This window comes from Herpailurus yagouaroundi, unplaced genomic scaffold, assembly GCF_014898765.1.
Source record: "Herpailurus yagouaroundi ecotype Mexico unplaced genomic scaffold, PumYag 203, whole genome shotgun sequence".
In the NCBI taxonomy this organism is placed as follows: Eukaryota; Metazoa; Chordata; class Mammalia; order Carnivora; family Felidae; genus Herpailurus; species Herpailurus yagouaroundi.
The window spans coordinates 21369348-21388773 of NW_024412434.1; the positions used below are offsets into that span (position 1 = coordinate 21369348).

At 43.6% G+C, this 19426-nt stretch overlaps 1 protein-coding gene across 3 annotated transcripts in view; it reads left to right on the top strand.

The window, feature by feature from the left end:
• FRMD4A (FERM domain containing 4A) overlaps positions 1 to 19426 on the top strand; it is a 611772-nt gene that overhangs the window by 275432 nt on the left and 316914 nt on the right. The window contains exon 1 of one of the 3 annotated variants that reach the window (XM_040451378.1): positions 4763 to 5141. The exons of the other annotated variants lie outside the window; for them this stretch is intronic. Within the exon in view, the coding sequence (XP_040307312.1) occupies positions 5076 to 5141 (66 nt within the window). The 5' untranslated portion in view covers positions 4763 to 5075. Of the gene's footprint in view, positions 1 to 4762; positions 5142 to 19426 lie in introns of those variants that run through there. 3 annotated transcript variants of the gene reach the window in all.

The following is a 19426-nucleotide window of genomic DNA, read 5'->3' on the forward strand; positions in this document are numbered from 1 at the left end:
GCTGATTTCGGAACCTCCTCAAGCTTCTGTTACTCCAAGTTGTAGAGCAAGTGACAGGTGGCGAGACTGAGCGATCAAGCGAGTCATTATGTGTTTCTCTGCATCATAAACCCAAGGCACTCCTGCATGTGCCTGACACGAATTTCACTGCCTATTCATTTTGAAAGTCTTCAAATTCATCGTTGTGACCAGGCAGGGGATGCGGGTGGGGGGAGACGGGCAGATTGGGGTTGGGGGGGGGGGGTGGAGACAGATGTAGAGGAATAGAGCCTTTGTACTTGTCAGGCTGTCAAAATCGAAAATGCATTGTGAACGGGGAAGACAAGGTTGGTTGTGTTAACCGTCTGACGCCAACACGGGAAGGATGAACAGACCCTGAGAGCGTGGTCTGCTGATACCATTGCCCTGAGCCACTGCTGTGCCAGCCTGCCAGGGGCCCCATAGAGACAAACCTTTAAATTAACACGTCTGTCCTCCGAGAGACAGCTCGAGCAGACAGGCGAGCCTTTATAACTAGACCCAGACAGGCAGCTGTCTGTAGGGCCATCAAGAGAGTCTCGTTTACTTAAACAAGCATAATCTCTTTAAAAATCCTCTTTTTCTGGTTTTAAGGTGAGGCAGAAGCTTGACATAGAAGTACATCGATAAGACATTGATATGAGTCACATTTACACATATTGTCGGGGGTTTTTTGCCCTAGAAACTGGGGGACATAATTGAGTGATCAAAATAAAAGCCCGTGATTTTGCTTTTTAAAAAATCTTAGTAATTAATTCATTGTTGGACCAAATTTCTGCTTAGATTCGCCAGTTGAGGCACTAAAATGGTGTCTAGGTTATCTCAGTGACCAATTCTGATCAACAGGATGGGGGTCTGATCTACTCCTTTGTGCCTGACCTTTAAATGAAATGGTTTTACTGAATAGAAAATCATTGCTCTAGGGTGGAGAGAGGGACCTTGCCGGAAAAACATTTTTGCCTATTCAATTACCTATTGCCTTGGGCTTGCTCGTCATTGTATGTAATAGATTGTTTGATATGAATTGGACTGTGATCTGGTTGAACCACAGCGCTCGCCTCCACAAAGACTCATGCTTTTGAAGTAGACAATTTGTTTTCAGGGCTGCAGAAAACACGGTACTCTCTAGAAAGATGGTTTGCCCACAGCTCCCCTGGGGAGTCTGAGGGGTGCCTATCTACATGACTGTACAAGGAATTCGGCCAAATTCCCACTTTCCAAAAACTTTCCCTTTATTGACTTCTATCACCAAAATGTTGAGCCCTGCTGGGGGCGGTTTTCATAGACAGGGGAGAAGAAGATGGTCACTGAAGATTCAAACTGAAAGAAACTCGAAATTTACAACCCTATGCACCGATGTTTTTATTCAAGTGGCAGAACAAATTCTAGCATTTGCCTCCCATATCAGGTGTATTGCTGACTCCTTGTTCTCACTTGGGGAGCCCCGGGACAGTGGTGCATGTCAGGTCCTTCTCAGGTGGCCAAGAAGCTTTGATCAACTGCTCAAGGTATTTTTTTTTTTTTCCAAATGAGATTTGTACCGTCCAAGGCATGTCTCTGGGATGGTGTCATAATCCTGTGTTGAGAATCTTGACACCTTGGTTGCCACCTTGTCAAATGCAATTCGGTCTTTGGGCTCAGACCCCTAGCATCCATCAGTGCCCCCGGCCGTGCCCCTGCCACTTATTGCTATAAATCCATCTGAAGGGGTACTCTACACCTCACTTATTCTTGCCCTTGCCTTTCCCATAGGGTGGGGGTGACACTGTCTTTTCTCCCTTTATCACCAAGCTCTCCTGCACATCCAAGTCCCAGAATAAGTGCACCTGACAAGGAAGTATACTCTTCTCTCATAGCCTCAGAAAAGAACAGTATAGAATTACGCCAGCACATCTCGCCGTGTCTTCTCAAGACTCTAAGGTCTTGAAGAGAGAGCTGTGTCTTTATCTTCCCACCAGCACTAGCACTCATCACCCACTCTCTGGCCCTGGTGCTGATTAAGTGTTTGTAGAAAGGATGCATGAATAAATGAACACATAAATGTTCAGAGTTGATATTAGCATCAGTAAAACTCCATCATTAACAAAAATACATCTTATATAGAGAGACTATAGTTGCTTCAAAAAATCTCCCCTTCAGGCACCAAAGCCATCCTTCACCAGCTTCTCATAAGCATTGACACTAGTGAACTTGCCTTATAGCACCAAATGAACAGTCCCCTGGCCCACCCACCTGAAGAGTGGTGTGGTCCTCTGTTTCTAGGGTACCCACCTACCCCACATGGCTGATATCATCCACTAATGCTGGAACTCATAATAATTGTCTCTTACGGGTGATATCCACAACCCGATACCGATTTCCTTATTCTCTTCATGCTAACTCCCTTTTGGTCAATTTCTCCTCTTTGAAACTGTGAAAGTGATTTGTTCCTAAAATCAGGGTATTCTCAACAAATCCTCCTCAGAGCCCTCGTTCAAGAATTCTAACCACTCACATGGCTCAAATTAAGCACAGCTTCTTGTCCCTGAAGTCTGCTGTTTATATTCTTGAGAAGCCACTGCCTGCTCCTTAAAAAACACGTAAACTCATCCACTGGGGCTGGGAGACTGCCTGCCTTGAATGAAAAACATTAACTGCTCTCCATTGGTTGATCCCTTGTCCATGCCAGGAAGAAAATTAATGAAAGAAGCAAGTATACCTTTTAGAAAATTCCAGATATTTGAAACACTTTGCCCAAATTCCATTCATAAAGAGGGGGGCTACAGAAAACCTGACCTTGAAAGCTCTCCTGTGATTGCTGGGAGACCAGACCATACTGCATGTATGTCTACACCTGTCTTCCCCGATGGTCTCCTGGTCATATAGCTGATTGTTTGCCCAGTGCTCTCACCTGGTGAGAGAAGGCACCTGGCCTTTTTTAGTATCTTCCGGACGGCCATAGTTTTAACAAAAGATGGCAGCTCCATGGCAAGAAGTCAGCTTGTGCTGAGTCTTTGTTGCTGACATTGGTTGCTCTACTCACTGTACCAGTTGCAGACATGGTAAACACATTAGCTGATAGGAAGTTCTGTGAATACGAGTTCACCCATCCGGGAAATATATTTTCTGTACATTCTTGGCTATTGGAGCCATTCATCACAGCATTGCCTCCCCCTCCCTGGTGCCGTTGCCTAAACAGAGATGCCTGTCATGAAGCCACTCGAATTCCTCCATGAGAGACCCCAAAACAGAATTGAAACCATAACTCAGAGAACATTTATGTACAATTTATGACCAACTGTCAAGCTAAACTACCGACAGATTCCAAATCCGCTTTAGAAATAGTATGATGCTTTTTATCAACTTTTTTCCTTTGTCCTTTACTTTGTGGTTGCTCTGTTTAAATGTTAAATGCTGACTCAAGGGGGTCTGTATCTCCTTTGGGGAAATGGAAATTCATGGAAAGATACTAAATTGGAGAGTTTTGATTGTTCCCACTTGAGACCAGAGCTCTGCCAACAGAAAGTGGGGAAAGTTTTATTGTAGAGCAGAGACTTCTTGTAATTCCTCAACTTCACCCGGGGCACCCTCTTCTCTGCCATCAGTATTGACTGTTAAGTGGTCACATTCTGTGTGGAGTCAGAGACTAGACTCTCCATGGATCATTCGGCTTGTTTAGGGAACAGGACAGAACTCACTTGCAGACCAAGGCTGTCTGGGTTAGGACGTCACAGCAGGAATGGCCACTAAAGACTTGACAGCCAAGTGTTCCTGAGAGATTTTCCCAGGCCTGAAAAATTGTCCAAACCAGGAGTCTTTCTTAGGATATAAGATTTCAGCCTTATAAGGGAAAGAAATTCTTACATAGGCTACAACATAGATGAACCTTGAAGACATGCTAAGTGAAAGAAGCCAGACACAAAAGGACTGGGTACAAACTCCGTACTGTATAATCTCACTTATATGAGGTACCGAGAGTAGTCAAATCCATAGAGATGGAAAATGGAATGGTGGGTGCCAGGGGCTGGGAAGAAGGGGGGTGACGGCGATTTGTCTAATGGGCACAGAGTTTCAGTTTTGTAAGATGAGATCGGAGATTGGTCCTACAGCAATGCGAATGTACTTAACAGTACTGAACTTTACACATAAATGCAGTGAAGATGGTGAATTTTACGTTATGTGTGTTTTACCACAATGTTAAAATCTTTTAGGCAAGAAAAAAAAAATGTCAGACTTTGAAGGCCAAAATGGAGAAATGACATTTGCAAGATATAGTGGATGTTCTTTACTGGCAGAAGCTTGAGGAGTTGACACAAGAGATTAAATTTTTTTCCTTGATGTTTATCTACTCTTGCAAGAGAGGGGGTGGGGAGGACAGAGGACGGGGGAGAGTGTCAGGATCTAATAATATTCTGAGGAAAAATTTAGTACCCCCACAACTTTCGTTTCCTTGTTTTTCACAAGACTATGTGCTTTTCTGTCGTCGTGTACAGAACAAGGTCTGATGGGTTTTTCACAAAGAACTATTGATGGCGTGTCTGTGTGAATTGCCCCAGCATTGGTCACAGCCAACTTCTGTGGGACCCACTGCCCCCGCTCTACAATACACTCCAGTGTGCTTGGCCATTTATGAAAGGTCAGAAATGAACTGAGAAATGGGCTAGAGTCAAAAACATGTGGCCCTATAAATATCAGAGTCAGACGGCTTCCTCCATTCTCTCGCTGCTGCCTGGCATCATCCCCCCGGCGCCTTCTCTTTCGCCCATTTTTGGGGTTTCACGCAGCACCTCAGACCAGGAAGCTTGCGAAGAGCAGGCGGTGGCTGGATTCTTTACCTGGTGACATCACTTTGCACCCAGGGTGGTCCCCTAGTGCCATCAGTGCAGATTTTTTCTTTTTAACCCTTAAAGATCTCTGGCTACAGAGCTGCATCGGCGCGGTCTGCGATGCTCTGTTCCGCGTCCCACTAGTGCCCATTCCGCCTGTGCCTAAATTTGACACCGGCCGTGTTTTCTGAGCTGAGGAGTGTGCAGGTTGGGGCCACCCCCGAGGCCTGAGCGCAAATCGGAGCATTCGTTATGACTCTAGCCGCCAAACTGGAAGACTTTGAAGTGACGCTGGAGCACCTGCTCATGGATGTGTTTGTAAGTAAAGGCTTTCATTTATTCCGCACAATGGGTCCTCCTCTGCCACCCCCAGTGTCTTTACGACTCTGTCCCTTTTGCTGAATAGGATTCTATTCCACAGTTGTCCAGTTCTCACACAGCGTCTTTATTTCTCGCTCGTGTGCCTCGGGGGAAGAAAACCATAAAGTGGCTAAATGCCTGAGTGGCGCGGAATGGTCTGTATGGATGACATAGTGGAGAAATGGCTTCTCAGAACAAGTAATGTCCAGACGTCTGAATGAATGGGTTGAAGGAATAGAAAACACCTGCCCAAAGAGACAGAAGCAGCCACAGTAGGTACTCCTGGGGAGACTTAGATGTGTTTGTGAAGTGAAGTGATCATTCCAGAAAACAAAGGAGAGGGTGGGCTCAACATACTGTATTTTTCCCATGGAGCGTGCAGAGGGCGGGAGAGAGAGAAAACATCACTCTGTACAGAGCACCGGTGTCTCGATCTTGTCCACTGTCCTAGGGATTAGGTTACTAAGACTTCCTCAGGAATTGATTTTATGGGATAAGGCTGTTTGAGTGACTGGTTTTTTAAAGCAGCAGCAGCTGACAAGGATACTTCTATTCCTGTGATGGTTTTAGAAACACAATCTTTGAAAGCCCCCATCATCCGTAGCAACCTAAACATCATTTCTACCCCAAACCAACCACGGTCATTCTTACTCTTTTCTTGGGGTTTTCTGTTGGTGATAGGTCTGTTTTGTATTACTGATGGGGGCGTAGGGAGCTACAGACTGTGTGAAGCATGCAGGGGGTAATACAGCTGAAAGAAAAGTGTTCTCCTTCCAAGAACAACACTGGCGTTCCCCTGGGAAAGGCGGTGGTGGTACATTTTGAGGACCAGCCAGTCTGTGTCTCGAATCTGGAAAAGGCTGTGGGGGGTTGGCCCTTTCGCTATACATCACTAAGTCCCTTTCAGGAACCTCACAGGGAATGGTGTGTTTTGGCAGACGTGAGAGTCTGGGGTTTCTTTTCTTTATTAATTTATAATCTGTCATCTAATTGAGGCAACATTATACTGGCAGGATTCCCGAAGGGAATCACCCTTTGCAGGCTGGATACTGGGGTCCCAAAACCTCGCATTCATTCTGACTAGAGGATCAGGAAGTTATGCCTTCAGGAGGAATGTGTCAAGAAAGGAGAGCGACCTTCTGGATTTCCAGTGACGCGAGGTTCATGGCCAGCATGGCTATTTTCTGAAGTATACATAGAGACTGAGCCGCAGGATGGGAAGTTTCTTTGTCAGCTGATACCCTCTGCCCAACCACCATGGTCTGCCATGGTGGTGGCTGTAGGGTCTTGTCTGGGGGGGTTGTCTGTGTGTGGCATACCAAAGGGTGAGTGTGAGCTTGGTCACCTCAGGGAAAAATTAATCAAGAAGTTGTTTTATTTAAATACCACCAAGTCGTTAATGTAGCCCCTTTCTGTCCTTAGCTGCCCCTCCCCCCAACACACACACACTTTTCCAATTACTTCCAATAATCTTGTTTGCGCGTTCCTAGATATACTCTCTCCTAGAAGGAAGTGGGATCACATACTCCACCCTTCTCTGTAAATACAACCCTTAATTTCATGGGCCCAGTTTAGGTCCTTAGTACCTCTCGCTTGGACTAACCATCTAATTATTGTCCTATATCTATTATTTCCCTCCAGTTCATCCTACCACTATCATCTCCAGATCAGCCTCTGTATACTCTATTTTATTAATTGCTGAAAAATATTGTTCAGACTAATTTGAGGTTCACAGCAAAATTGAGCAGAAAGTAAAGAGATTTCCCCTGTACTCCGGTTCCCACACACTCACAACATCCCACACTACAGCGATATGTTTATCACCATCAAGGAACCTATACTGACACATCGTTGTCACTCAGTAGTTTACATTATGGTTCACTATTGGTGCTATACATTCTATGGGTTGACTATGGGTGACTAACATGTGACATGTATCCACCATTGCAGAATCATGTAAGATGGCTTCACTGCCCTAGAAATCCACTTTGCTCCATTGATCCCTCCCCCCTCCCTCCTGCCTGGCAACCACTGATCTCTTTACTGTCTCCTTTCCTATTTTGCCTTTTCCAGAATTCCATATAATTAGGCTCATACAGTATGTGGCCTTTTCAGATTGGTTTCTTTCATTTAACGATACGCATGTAAGTTTCCTCCGAGCCTTCTCGTGGCCTGATAGCTCATTTCTTTTTAGTGCTTAATAATAGGCTGTTGTTTGGATGTGCCAACGTTTATTTATTCATTAACCTACTGAAGATATCTTGGTTGCTTCCAAGTTTTAGCAATTAGGAATAAATGGCTATAAACATCTGTGTGTAGGTTTTTGTGTGGACATAGGTTTCAGTTCATTTGAGTAAACACCAAGGAGTTCAATTCCTGGATTGTATGGTAAGTGTTTAATTTTACAAGAAATGACCAAAGTATCTTCCAAAGTGGTTATGCTATTTTGCCTTCCCATCGGCAGTTAACAAGCGCTCCTGTTGCTCCGTATCCTTGCCAGCATTTGGTGTCATCAATGTTTTGGATTTGGCCGTTCTAATAGATGTGTAGTGGTATTTCATTGTTGTCTTAACTTGCCATCGCTCAATGACATATCACATGAACATCTTTTTCATACGCTTACTTTCCATCTGTATATCTTCTTTGGTGAGGTGTGTGTTAAGGTCTTTGGTCCACTTTTTAAACCGGTTGTTTGTTTCCTCATCGCTGAGTTTTAAGAGTTCTTTGTCTCTCTGGGATATCGGTCACCTGTCAGATACATCTTTTACAAATATTTTCTCCCAGTCTATGGCTCTTCTCATTCTCCTGGCAGTTCTTTGCAGAGTCGTTTTTCATTTTCATGAAGTCCAGCTCATCAATTATGTCTTTCATGGATCTTGCCTTGGTGTTATGTCTAGAAAGGTATCACCACATCCAAGGTCATCTAGATCTTGTAGGAGTTTTATTGTTTTGTGTTTTACATTTAAGTCTGCAAGCCACTTTGAGTTAATTTTTGTAAATGCTATCAAGTCTGATGTCTAGATTCTTTTTTTTGTTGTTGTTTTTTTGGCATGTGAATGTTCAGTTGTTCCAGAACTGATTGTTTGAAAGACTGTTTTTCTCCATTGTACTACCTTTTCTCCTTTGCCAAAGATCAGTTTATTTTATTTATGTAGGTTTGTTTCTGGGCTCTCTATTCTGTTTCATTGATCTATTTATCTATTCTTGCACCAGTACCATACTGTCTTAATTAAAGTAGCTTTATAGTAAGTCTTGGAAGCTGAGTGGTATCAGCTTTCTCCAACTTTTTTACCATCAATATTGAATTAATTAATCTGGATCTTTCGCCTCTCCATATAAGCTTCAGAATCAGTTTGTTCATGTCTACAAAATAACTTGCTGGGATTTTGACTGAGATTGTGTTAATCTATAGACAAATTTGAGAAAAACTGACATTTAGATAATAGCAAGTCTTCCCATCCATGGACATGGAATTTTTCTCCAATTATTTAGATCTTCTTTGATATCTTCCATCAAAGTTTTCTCATGTTCCTCATATAGATTTTGTGCATATTTTGTTAGAACTTTCTATACCTAAATAGTTCACTTTGGGAGTGCTAATGTAAATGGTAACATATTTTTTATTTCAAATTGCACTTGTTCATTGCCGTATATAGGAAAGCAACTGACTTTTGTATATTAACCTTGTAGTATATAACCTTTCTATAATCACTTATTAGTTCCAGGAGTATTTTTGTTAATTTTTTCAGATTTTCTATATTAACAATCATGTCATCTGTGAACCAAGACAGCTTTATATGTTGTATGTTCTTTCTCAATCTGTATACATTTTATTTCTTTTTCTTGTCTTAGTGCATTAACTAGGATCCCAATATGGTATCGGAAAGCAATGATGAGAAAGACATCATTGCCTTGTTCCTGATCTTAATGGGGAAACTCCCAAGTTTCTCACCATTAAGTATGGTGTTTAGCTGAAGGCTTTTTGAGGATATCCTTAAGTTGGGAAAGTTCTCTGTTTCCTAGATTATTGAGAGCTTTTATCATGAATGGGTGTTGGATTTTGTCAAATATTTTCTCTACATCTATTGATATGATTGTGTGAGTTTTCTTCTTTAGGATTTTTTCCCTTGCATTTTTGTTTCATTAGTTGATTTTTAATGTTGAAACAACCTTGTATACCTGGAACAAATCTCACTTTTTATCCATTTTATACATTGTTGTACTCAATTTGGTAACATTTTGTTGAGAATTTTTGCATCTGTGTTCATGACATATATCAGTCTGTAGTTTTCTAGTAATGTGTTTGTCTGGTTTTGATATTAGAGCAATGCTGACCTCATAAAATGAATTAGGAAGTATTTATTTCTGTCTTCTGGAAAATATTGTGGAAGATTAGTATAATTTCTTCCATAAATGTTTCACAGAGTTTAGCATTGTACCTATCTGGGCCTAGGGCTTTCTGTTTTGCAAAGTTATCGATTATTGGTTCTGTTTCTTCTTATGTGAGTTTTGGCAGATTGTCTTTCAAGGAATGGATCCGTTTCATTTGGATTATCAAATTTGTGGGCACAGAGTTGTTCATAGTGTTCATTTATTATCTTTTTAATGTCCAAAGGACGTCTCCTCTTTCACATCTGATAGTAGTAATTTGTGTCTTCTCTCTTTTTTTAAATTATCCTAGCTAAACATTTATTGCTTTTATTGATCTTTTCAAAGGACCAGCTTTTGATTTTATTGACTTTCGCTATTAATATCCTGTTTTTACTTTCACTGATTTTTGCTCTAATTTTTGTTTTTTTCCTTCTGCTTACTTTAGATTCAATTTGCTCTTCTTTTTTCTATATTCCTTAATGGGAAGCTTGTATTACTGATTTTTAGATTTCTCTTCTAATTTATGCATTTAATGCTATAAATTTCCCACTGAGAACTTCTTTCACTGCACTCCACAAATTTTGATAAGCTGTGTTTTCAGTTTCATTTAGTTCAAAAAACTTTTTAAAATTTCTTTCTAGATTTCTTATGAGATCCATGTGTTATTTAGAACTATGGTGTTTAATATTCAAGTATAGTCTATCTTTTTTGTTATTGATTTCTAGTTTAATTCCATTGTGGTCGGAGAGAAGACATCATATGACTTTTAATCTTTTAAATTTGTTAAGATGTGTTTTATGTCCCAGGAAATGGTTTATCTTGGTGAAAGATCCATGTGAGCTTGAGAAGAATATGTATTCTGCTTTTGTTGGATGAAATAGTCTATAGATGTCCATCATATTCAGTTGCTTGATGGTGTTGTTGAGTTCAACTTTGTCCTTACTGAATTTGGGCCTGCCGGATCTGTCCATTTCTGACAGGACAATATTGACATGTCCAACTATACTAATAGCTTTATCTTTTTCTTCTTGCAGTTCTATCAGTTTTTGTCTCACATATTGTGACACTCTGTTATTAGGAGCATATATGTTAAGAATTGTTATGTCTTCTTGGAGAATTGGCCCATTTATCATTATGTAATACCCCCTTTATTCCTGATAGTTTTACTTGAAGTCTGCTGAGTCTGAAATTAATATAGCTATTCCTACTTTCTTTTGATTAGTATTAGCATAGTATACCTTTCTCCATCCCTTTGCTTTCTACCTATATGTGTCTTTGGGTTTCTTATAGAAAACATATAGTTTGGTCCTGTGTTTTGATCCACTCTGATAATATCTGTCTTTTAAGCTGTATATTTGGACTATTGACATTTAAAGTGATCATTGATATTGTTAGATTAACATTTAACTCTGTTTGTTACTATGTTCTTATCATCAAGCTCAGAGATTCTTTCTTCATCTGTGTCCAGTATACTAGTAAACCTATCAAGTCACTCTTCTTTTCTCTCACAGTTTCTGATCTCTAGAATTTCTTTTGAATCCTTAGAATTCCCATCTCTCTGTTTTCATTTCCATCTGTTCTTCCATATTGCCAACTTTTTCCATTAAAGCCCTTAGGATATAAATTTTAGTTGACTTTTTTTTTAGTTCCTGGTTTAATAATTCAAATTCCTGCCATATCTCACTCTGTTTTTCATGCCTGTTCAGTCTCTTCAAATTGTTGGGGTTTTTTTTGCCTTTTAGTATGCCTTGTAATTTCAAGGTGGACATGATGTATTGTATGAAAGGAACTATGGGAAATAGGCCTTTAGTAATGTGGTGGTAAGGTATGGGAGGAGAGGCATTGTATAGTCCTTTGCTCGTTCTCAGTCTTTTAGTGAGCCTTTGGGACTTCACCTTCACCAGTGTTTTTCAAGTTTTTTTTCCTCCCCTAGGTGAGACAGGATAGGTGGAGGGGCTGAAGTTGGGCTTTTTCCTTCCCTCATTTGGAAACCTAGCTCCGGCTGCAGTTGTGTGTTTCCCTTCCCCAGTAGGCTCCCCAGGAAGGCTTCCCTTCCCCATTGTTTAGGCTTTCATAAAATAGTTTCTCCATGGGGCGCCTGGGTGGCGCAGTCAGTTAGGCGTCCGACTTCAGCCAGGTCACGATCTCGCGGTCCGTGAGTTCGAGCCCCGCGTCAGGCTCTGGGCTGATGGCTCGGAGCCTGGAGCCTGTTTCCGATTCTGTGTCTCCCTCTCTCTCTCTGCCCCTCCCCCGTTCATGCTCTGTCTCTCTCTGTCCCAAAAATAAATAAACGTTGAAAAAAAACAAAAAAAGTTTCTCCTGAGGGCAAGCCTTGTTAAGAAGGACAGGATCCTCTGATGTATTTCCATTTATACATCCCTAGAGAATATTGAAAATGAGCTTTAAAGTTGCATGAGCTTAGGTCTCAGTCCCAGCTCAGCACCACTTCCTACTTGTGTGACTGTCAGCAGGCTGGCACGCATTTAATCTTTCTAAGCTTTGATTTCCTTATCAATAAAATGTAGCTAATTCTACCCAGCTTACAGGATCCTAGTGAAGATCTCAAAGAGGTAATTTAGAGCAAGTGCCCAGGGCCATGCCTGATGCAAAGGAGGTGCTCATGGGTTAATCCGCATCTTCCCTTTGCCTTCCCCTATAAAGGCATCTGTTTCAATCCCCAAAGTGCAATAAGTCATTTTCTGTTTCTTTACTCCTATGTTCACTCTTACTACTCCCACCCAACACTCTCCCTGGAATTATCAGGGGTTTTGGTTCTGTGGAAGCACAGCATTTACTCCTGGCCTTGACTTCATCAATCTGTGGCCATTTCTCCTGACTTCTCCCAAAATGGCAAGAGGTACCCGGTCCTGAGCTCTGCAGCCAACAGGGGCGTGGAGCCCTGGGGACAGGCTTCTTCTGCTTTCCAGCAGGGTTTTCCTGGGTAGGGCCTCTGAGCAAGGTGACTCTGGACTGCCTTTCCAGAACCACCTCCCAGGAGAGAACCAGAGAAAAGTGTCCAACATCCCATAGGGCTTGAGGACTTGTCATTCATAGGTCACTGACTCTCCTCTCAGCACTGCTAAGGAATATAGGCTTTCTCATGTGAGTCTAATTGTCTAGAAAAAATATTTGCTTCACAGTCCCATCAGCCTTAGGTTTCCTCTGTTGCTCATAGTATGCTCATCAGGATGTCATCCCACTATCTGAAGAACAGCTGTTTCCAGATTGACACTTCCTTTCCAGGATTACAAAGGGCCACTGGGGGATTTTGTGGGAATGCAAGGCGTCTGCAAGATACGATAAAAGGGACATATCAGACCTGGTGTTTCATAATTAGTTGTCACCACTCTGGGGCTCCTGTAGCCGCTACAGTGCTGTTGGGTTCACGAGAGGAAATAACATACATGAGTGTGTACATGAGTGTATTCATGCAAATACACGCACACAATATCACGGCAAAGTGAAGAACACAGAAGGTCCAGTCAAAGTGCATGAATGCCTCTCCAGGAGAATCTCCAGAATTGGTGGCAGTGCCCTTACTGACGTATTTGTCTTCCTTCCTTTCGTCCATGTGTCCTCATCTTGTTTCAAAGGATTTAAGGTTCTTTTCAAGGTGGTTTGGAGGCTTCTCATTCAGTAGCCATTTCCATAGCAGATCCATAGACCAAGAGCTCTGAAACGTACACCGAAGGAAAGGAAAACGGAGGAAATCAAGCAGGTCTCCTGAAACATTACTTGTCAGATCGAATAACCCAGTATCAAGACTCAAATCTGTCCATCCAGAAGGAGGCCAGGCGGCTCCAGCTCTCCCTTCTGCTGCCAGTGAGCGGCACACACTTTCTCAAGGCCATCAGTGACCCCGTAATGCCACCCACTGCTCCCAGTCCTTATCTGTTCACAGTGCCCGGAACGTTGCTCCTCTGTTTACAATTCAGTTCTCATTTTTATCAAAATGATACATGTGCATGGCAATGTTCATAACATTTTAAAGGTGAAGAGGGACTAGAAGGCTTATAAAGAAAAACACCAGGCTTCAGACCCTTTCTCCCCATCTCCGGGTCCTCTCCCCAGGGACATCCTTTGTAAGATGAGGTTTTAACTTACTTGAAAGCTTCCTCCACATCCCTACAAATACTTATCTCTCTCCGTCCGCCTTTACCAATATATCTATACCATGGTTTAAATCAAAATTCAGTTTTATTACGATGGCCAATGTATTGTTTACACTGGAGAAATGGTGTGTATTATGATCACATCTCCTGGATTTTACAACTTTCTGTTTTTCCAGGTGGCAGTAATTGCCTTGTTTCATTGTTTGCTTGATTTTCTGTGCACCTATTAGTCATTTTTCTCTAAGATCTTTAATCTTTAAGGAGCTTTGTACCTGCTCTCAATTTGGTGCACTCATCAGATACTCAATCCATGCGGGTTTTTTTTTTTTTTTTTTTGAGACCTCCTTCCGGGGCTCCTCCATGCTCCTGCACCTCTTGGGCGAGCTCCTCTCTGAGTCCTTAGCATGACTGTGTTCTTGGGGCTCCTCTTTTCATTATTCTGAGAAACCCCTCTGTCAGCTCTCCTAGGATTCATTCTCCTTTACTTGGAATTCAAATACCACCCCCCACCCCCCTTGCAGGCTTAACTTTCTTTTACTGGAGACTATCTTCCAGTAAACTCTTGAGAAGAGGTGTGTGAGAAGAAGGAAATTTTGTGTTCTTGAATGCCTGCCCTCACACTTAACTAATAACTTGACTAGTGGTTACTTGTCTGCAGTTGGAATCCAAAGCAACATTTCTAGGTTCGACTCCCCTCTTACGTTCCAGGTCAAAATGTTCGGGCACCAGGAGCTCTGTGTGTCCAGAACTACTCATTATCATCTCCCCAAACTGGGTCCTCCTTCTGGGTACTTGGCTAATAGGACCGTCCTTCCTCTACTCCATCATGATAGAGGATCACTGTATGCCTCCCTCTACCATTTATTTTTCCCCAGTATCTTGTATTCAGCCTCGCACTGCTGTCCTGGTTCTGGGCTCCATCCCCTCTCACTTGGACGATGGCAATAACCTTGCAACTGTTCTCTTGGCTTCTGATACACCTGGGCTCTCCATCCTACCACTCAGCCTTTACCACTCAAGCTCAAGAAGTTCAGCTAGATGGTGTCACTTCCTTGCAAGAAGTAGCTTGTAATGACTCCTGTTGCTCACGGATAAGTTCTAAGATATATTTTTCTATAATCTGCATGTCAGAATCCGGCTCTACTATCGTTTCTTACCGCCTTTATTCCCACATGCGATTCCACTATGTCACTTAATTTTCACACGTCTATTATCTGCATTCGTGCTATCAGGGTTTAGAATTCAAAGAGAATGGAGTACACCAAGTACAGTAACAGTGAGAGTCCCCTATGCATCTTCGTTCACATCTTAGCACGTGTCCATGGTAGGTATTTTGCCCATTCTGGCCTTGATCGTCTACTGTGTATCCCTTTTGCATTTTGACCTATGGGATGTTAGGAACCATCTAGGACACGCTCAAGATAAACCCTATTCTTATGATGGGAGGTTTCTCAGCACCCATCTTTAAACAGATCAAGTGCTTTCCTTTCCCACGTTGGTAAAATACAGACCAGGTGGGTTATCCCAGAGAACCATGGGCAATTGGGCACCTGCCCTTGGGAGTGACACTGTCCTGGGCACAGGACAGAAAGCAATCTGACGGCCCCAAAGCAAACCACCGTCCTTTGCAACACCAGAGGGATTACTTAAAACAAGGTAACCATTCTCCTATTAAAGAAAATCATGTTAAACTTCTCCTGGAAAAAAAGGTAGCATGGAAATTAGTAGCAGATTTAAAAGTTGATCATTTGCCACCCCATGCTTATCTAAGACACCTGAAATTTGAGAGCTGCGCCTCGTAAAAGTCAAAAGCCAACATCCATTGACTCTGTTTAGAGGTGTACTATATATATTCAACTAATCCTGGGTCGTCAATACCATAGATAAGAACATTATTTATTTTGCCATTCTGGGTGCAATTACACAGTTTACCCTGTGCAAACGGCACTTCATAAAAATGGCAAATCAATGCTAGTTATCAAAATCCATCCACATGGATGGATAGCCCATGAAAAAGAGCTTTGCAAAACGGTCTCGCAAGCCAATCCACACAGCCAGCCCCACACGGGTCAGCTTATTACCCGATTAATCACACAGGCATCCTGGCAATCTTATCGATTCTTCAGGACCTGGACATGACATCACTTCGAATAGCACATGCAATAAGCCATTACCACCATGCAGAATAGCCATTATCCCAGGCTACAGCCATTGATTGTCTGACTTAGCCTCATGCTGGGAAGGGCAAGTGGAGCTCTGATGGGGGCAAATCATATCCGGGGCAGATGTGAAGGACTTTTATGTGGAGGAATGAAATTCGTCTGCTGCTTGCAAGCTGGATCTCTGCCTGCTCCCTCCTTCTCTGGGTGAAGAGTTGAATAATCCCGCCAGCAGGCTGATGAGCTGGCATTTGGTGCCCATGAAGCAAAGGGTGCTAAGACAGAATCTAGACTAATCCTCCGCACAGGCCGTTCGTATTTTCTACTTGACATTCCCTACAGCTTGATCATTGCCATCAAGATTGAGTGAGATTCTCGGATCCCTGATTAGCACATGAGGTTTCCAAGCAGCAAATGCTGTATTTTCTCCCCTACCCTGGAAGAATGTAAGGTCTGGGTTCCTTTGTGACCGGATGTGTATTTTTGAGTTGATGGGGAATGGGGTTGGGGAGGGTCTTCTTCTGGGCAAATTAATTCTCTACTCCTAGTTACCCCAATGAAACCTACCGAACAGGGCATTCTCAAAGGTCTAAAAAGAAGCCTCTTTGCCACCCAGTATATGTGGCTAAACTGTGTGACCTTTAAGGAATTCAGATGGATGAAACATGTATGTCCTAGGAGAATATGTATGAAGAGGCAGACAGGTAGATGGTGAGATCCAGGAAGGCTGTTATGTTGAAGCAACAGGAAACAGTGTACCAAAGTGAGAGTGAAAATTGTGTGTGTGTGTGTGTGTGTGTGTGTGTGTGTGTGTGTGTGTACCATTTCCAAAGAACTTGGACAGATTGGACAGATTGCATTTTATCCTATTGGGTAGCTCTTCAGCAAACTTCCAGGTTTCACTATGCATACCTCATCACAGGGGGGAACTAAGCATGAGGAACAAAAACAAATGCTTCCAGAAAGCAGAAGTTCCCTTGTGTCCTCCCTTCTTGGAGCAGCACCTGATCCATAGCAGGCATCTAGCAGAGTCCAGCAGTTAATGAACCCCAAAGCCTCTATTGGTGTGACCTGGGCCAGGTGACTTCATTTCTCTGGGCCTCAGTGTCTTCATCTTCATGTAGGGAAAAGGCAAAGTGCCCATTTGACAAGACGTTATGAGAATTAAAGAATTAATACATCTAAAAGCTTTTAGAATGGTGCCTGCAGCAGACTGTGCCTTGAAACAGGGTTGCCATTATTCTATTAGACCCTCAGTAAAGTAAGTGCTGAATGAATGATGCAGTGTAAGCAATAGAAGGATGTTTTAAAAATTGGTTTAGATGGGGGCAAAGCTAATATCGTCGAGCTTGGCGTGGAATACAAGGAGAGCACAGACAATGTCATATCAGAAGCAATTAGTAGACTCATCCCGGCCCACCAGACCTCTACCAGCAACGGTAATTAGGAGCCAAACTGAACAATTCGGTTCAAATTCCTTTTATTTTCTTTGCCTGGCTGGTCATGGAGGCAGACTATTCAATAAAGCCCAGAATGTAGCCTAAATAGGCAAGGGAAGTTAGAAAGAGACAGAGGGGAAGGAAGGAGGGAGGGAAGGAGGGAGGAGAGAGACAGAGGGGAAGGAAGGAAGGAAGGAAGGAAGGAAGGAAGGAAGGAAGGAAGGAAAGAAGGAAGGAAGAAGGAAGGAAGGAAGGAAGGAAGGAAGGAAGGAAGGAAGGAAGGAAGAAGGAAGGAAGGAAGGAAGGAAGGAGAAAAGGAAGGAAGAGAGGGAGGAAGGAAGGAAGGAAGGAAGGAAGGAAGGAAGGAGAAAAGGAAGGAAGAAGGAAGGAAGGAAGGAAGGAAGGAAGGAAGGAAGGAGAAAAGGAAGGAAGAAGGAAGGAAGGAAGGAAGGAAGGAAGGAAGGAAGGAAGGAAGAAGGAAGGAAGGAAGGAAGGAAGGAAGGAAGGAGAAAAGGAAGGAAGAGAGGGAGGAAGGAAGGGAGGAGGGAGGGAAGGAGGGAAAGACAGGAAGCAAAGAAAATTTTATCTGCCCACCCCCCTGGCTACAATTGTCCCTACAGTTTCCTCCAGATGCCACACGAGGAAGAAGAGACTGTCCAAAAATGGACACTGCCAATAGTGTCCTGCATCAGGCCAAACCTGCATTAAAACCAAGAGGCCCCTCAACCATCCTCCCTGTGTGACCTGTGAATAGTCTCACCGGCCTTGGCCCTTTGAGGTCTGGTGATAACTGTGTTGCTTGATATCTTCCTCCTGCTCTTGGGGATATTAGGTTTCATATTTGGCCTAAATTCCGGCCTCTTTTCAAACAGAAAATTATGGATGTGGGTAGCACTTCTGTTCGCGTCACCTCAGCCATAGCTTACTCTAATAAGACGTGACATGAATGACCCAGGTTGGCTGAGTCAGGAGCTAACGGGAATGGTGACGGAGCGTTGAAGAAAGACAGGGCTTCCCTCCCAAACTCCCCTCACCCCGGCTCCAGGAATGTTCCAGATTGCTGGGGAATTCTTCGTGTGTGTCTTTGGCTCAGTCTCATCCCGGTTATCCTCCCACCTGGTTTGCACGACAGCAATTAACCCCAGACTTCATTCAAAGCCAGTGTTCCCTCTCCCGGCTCAGGGCTACCGTGGGTTCCTTGTCCCTGTCCCTCCGCACGAGCCCTGCTCACCGAGCTGCCTCTACTGCATCCGTAGTCTCTCTGTGGGACTGGCCTGGCCTCTAAACCCAGCTCTTGTCCTGTGGACGGAGTCCCTGGTGGGGTCTTTGAAGACCCTGCCTCCTTCACGCTGCGTTTCCCTGGTGTAAGTGACGTGTTTCTTCCACTTAGTCGTTTAAGATCTCCTCTTTCCCTGGCCTCCCTCTTGTTCTCTGCCCCTCCCCCATGGCCGCTGGGCTGATCCTCGAGTGGCCATGGCGCCCACGTGCACACCCAGCCGGTGGAGTCTCCCTCTTCCACGGCTGCCTCCCACTATCTCCGTGTTGTCGAATGCTTTCTCTCCGACAGGCCGTTATCCCCAAGCCCCCCGCCCCCCACTCACCCCCCTGCTATCGGTGACCAAGAACACCCATTTGATCTGACACATCTTACGTCGGCGCGTCAAGACCATTGATTTTCCAGAAATATGGTTCAATCGATCCCCATGCATTTTCATTCCAGAGTCTGAATGTAAACAATTCTCACTGAGATGAGGAGGAAGTGTTCAAAACAAACAAACAAAACCCCACTCCACCCGCCTTCAGTGCTCTGCTCCAAGAGGCATCCAAAGCAGGGGCTTCAGAGGCTCTAGAACAGAAGTGTGTCTTCTCCACCCCATGTCCCCGGGTGCACTGACACCGCACCCCCATGGCACCCTCCCCATCTGTCCCATGGGCCATCACCCTGAGCCCCGGATGTGCGGGGAACCTCCGTGCCCGCCATCCTGGCAAAAACGTGCTTTCTCCAAGTCGTGTGCTATTTCAAACGTTCTCCCCTTGCTTTTCTGTTTTTCTTTTAGTTACTCCTTATTCACCATGTCCCGTCCTTTGGTCCCCCGTCTCTGGTCTCAGTGCCGATCCTGGTTTACCCTCGGATCTCTTCCTTCTCTTTCCGTCCCCCACAC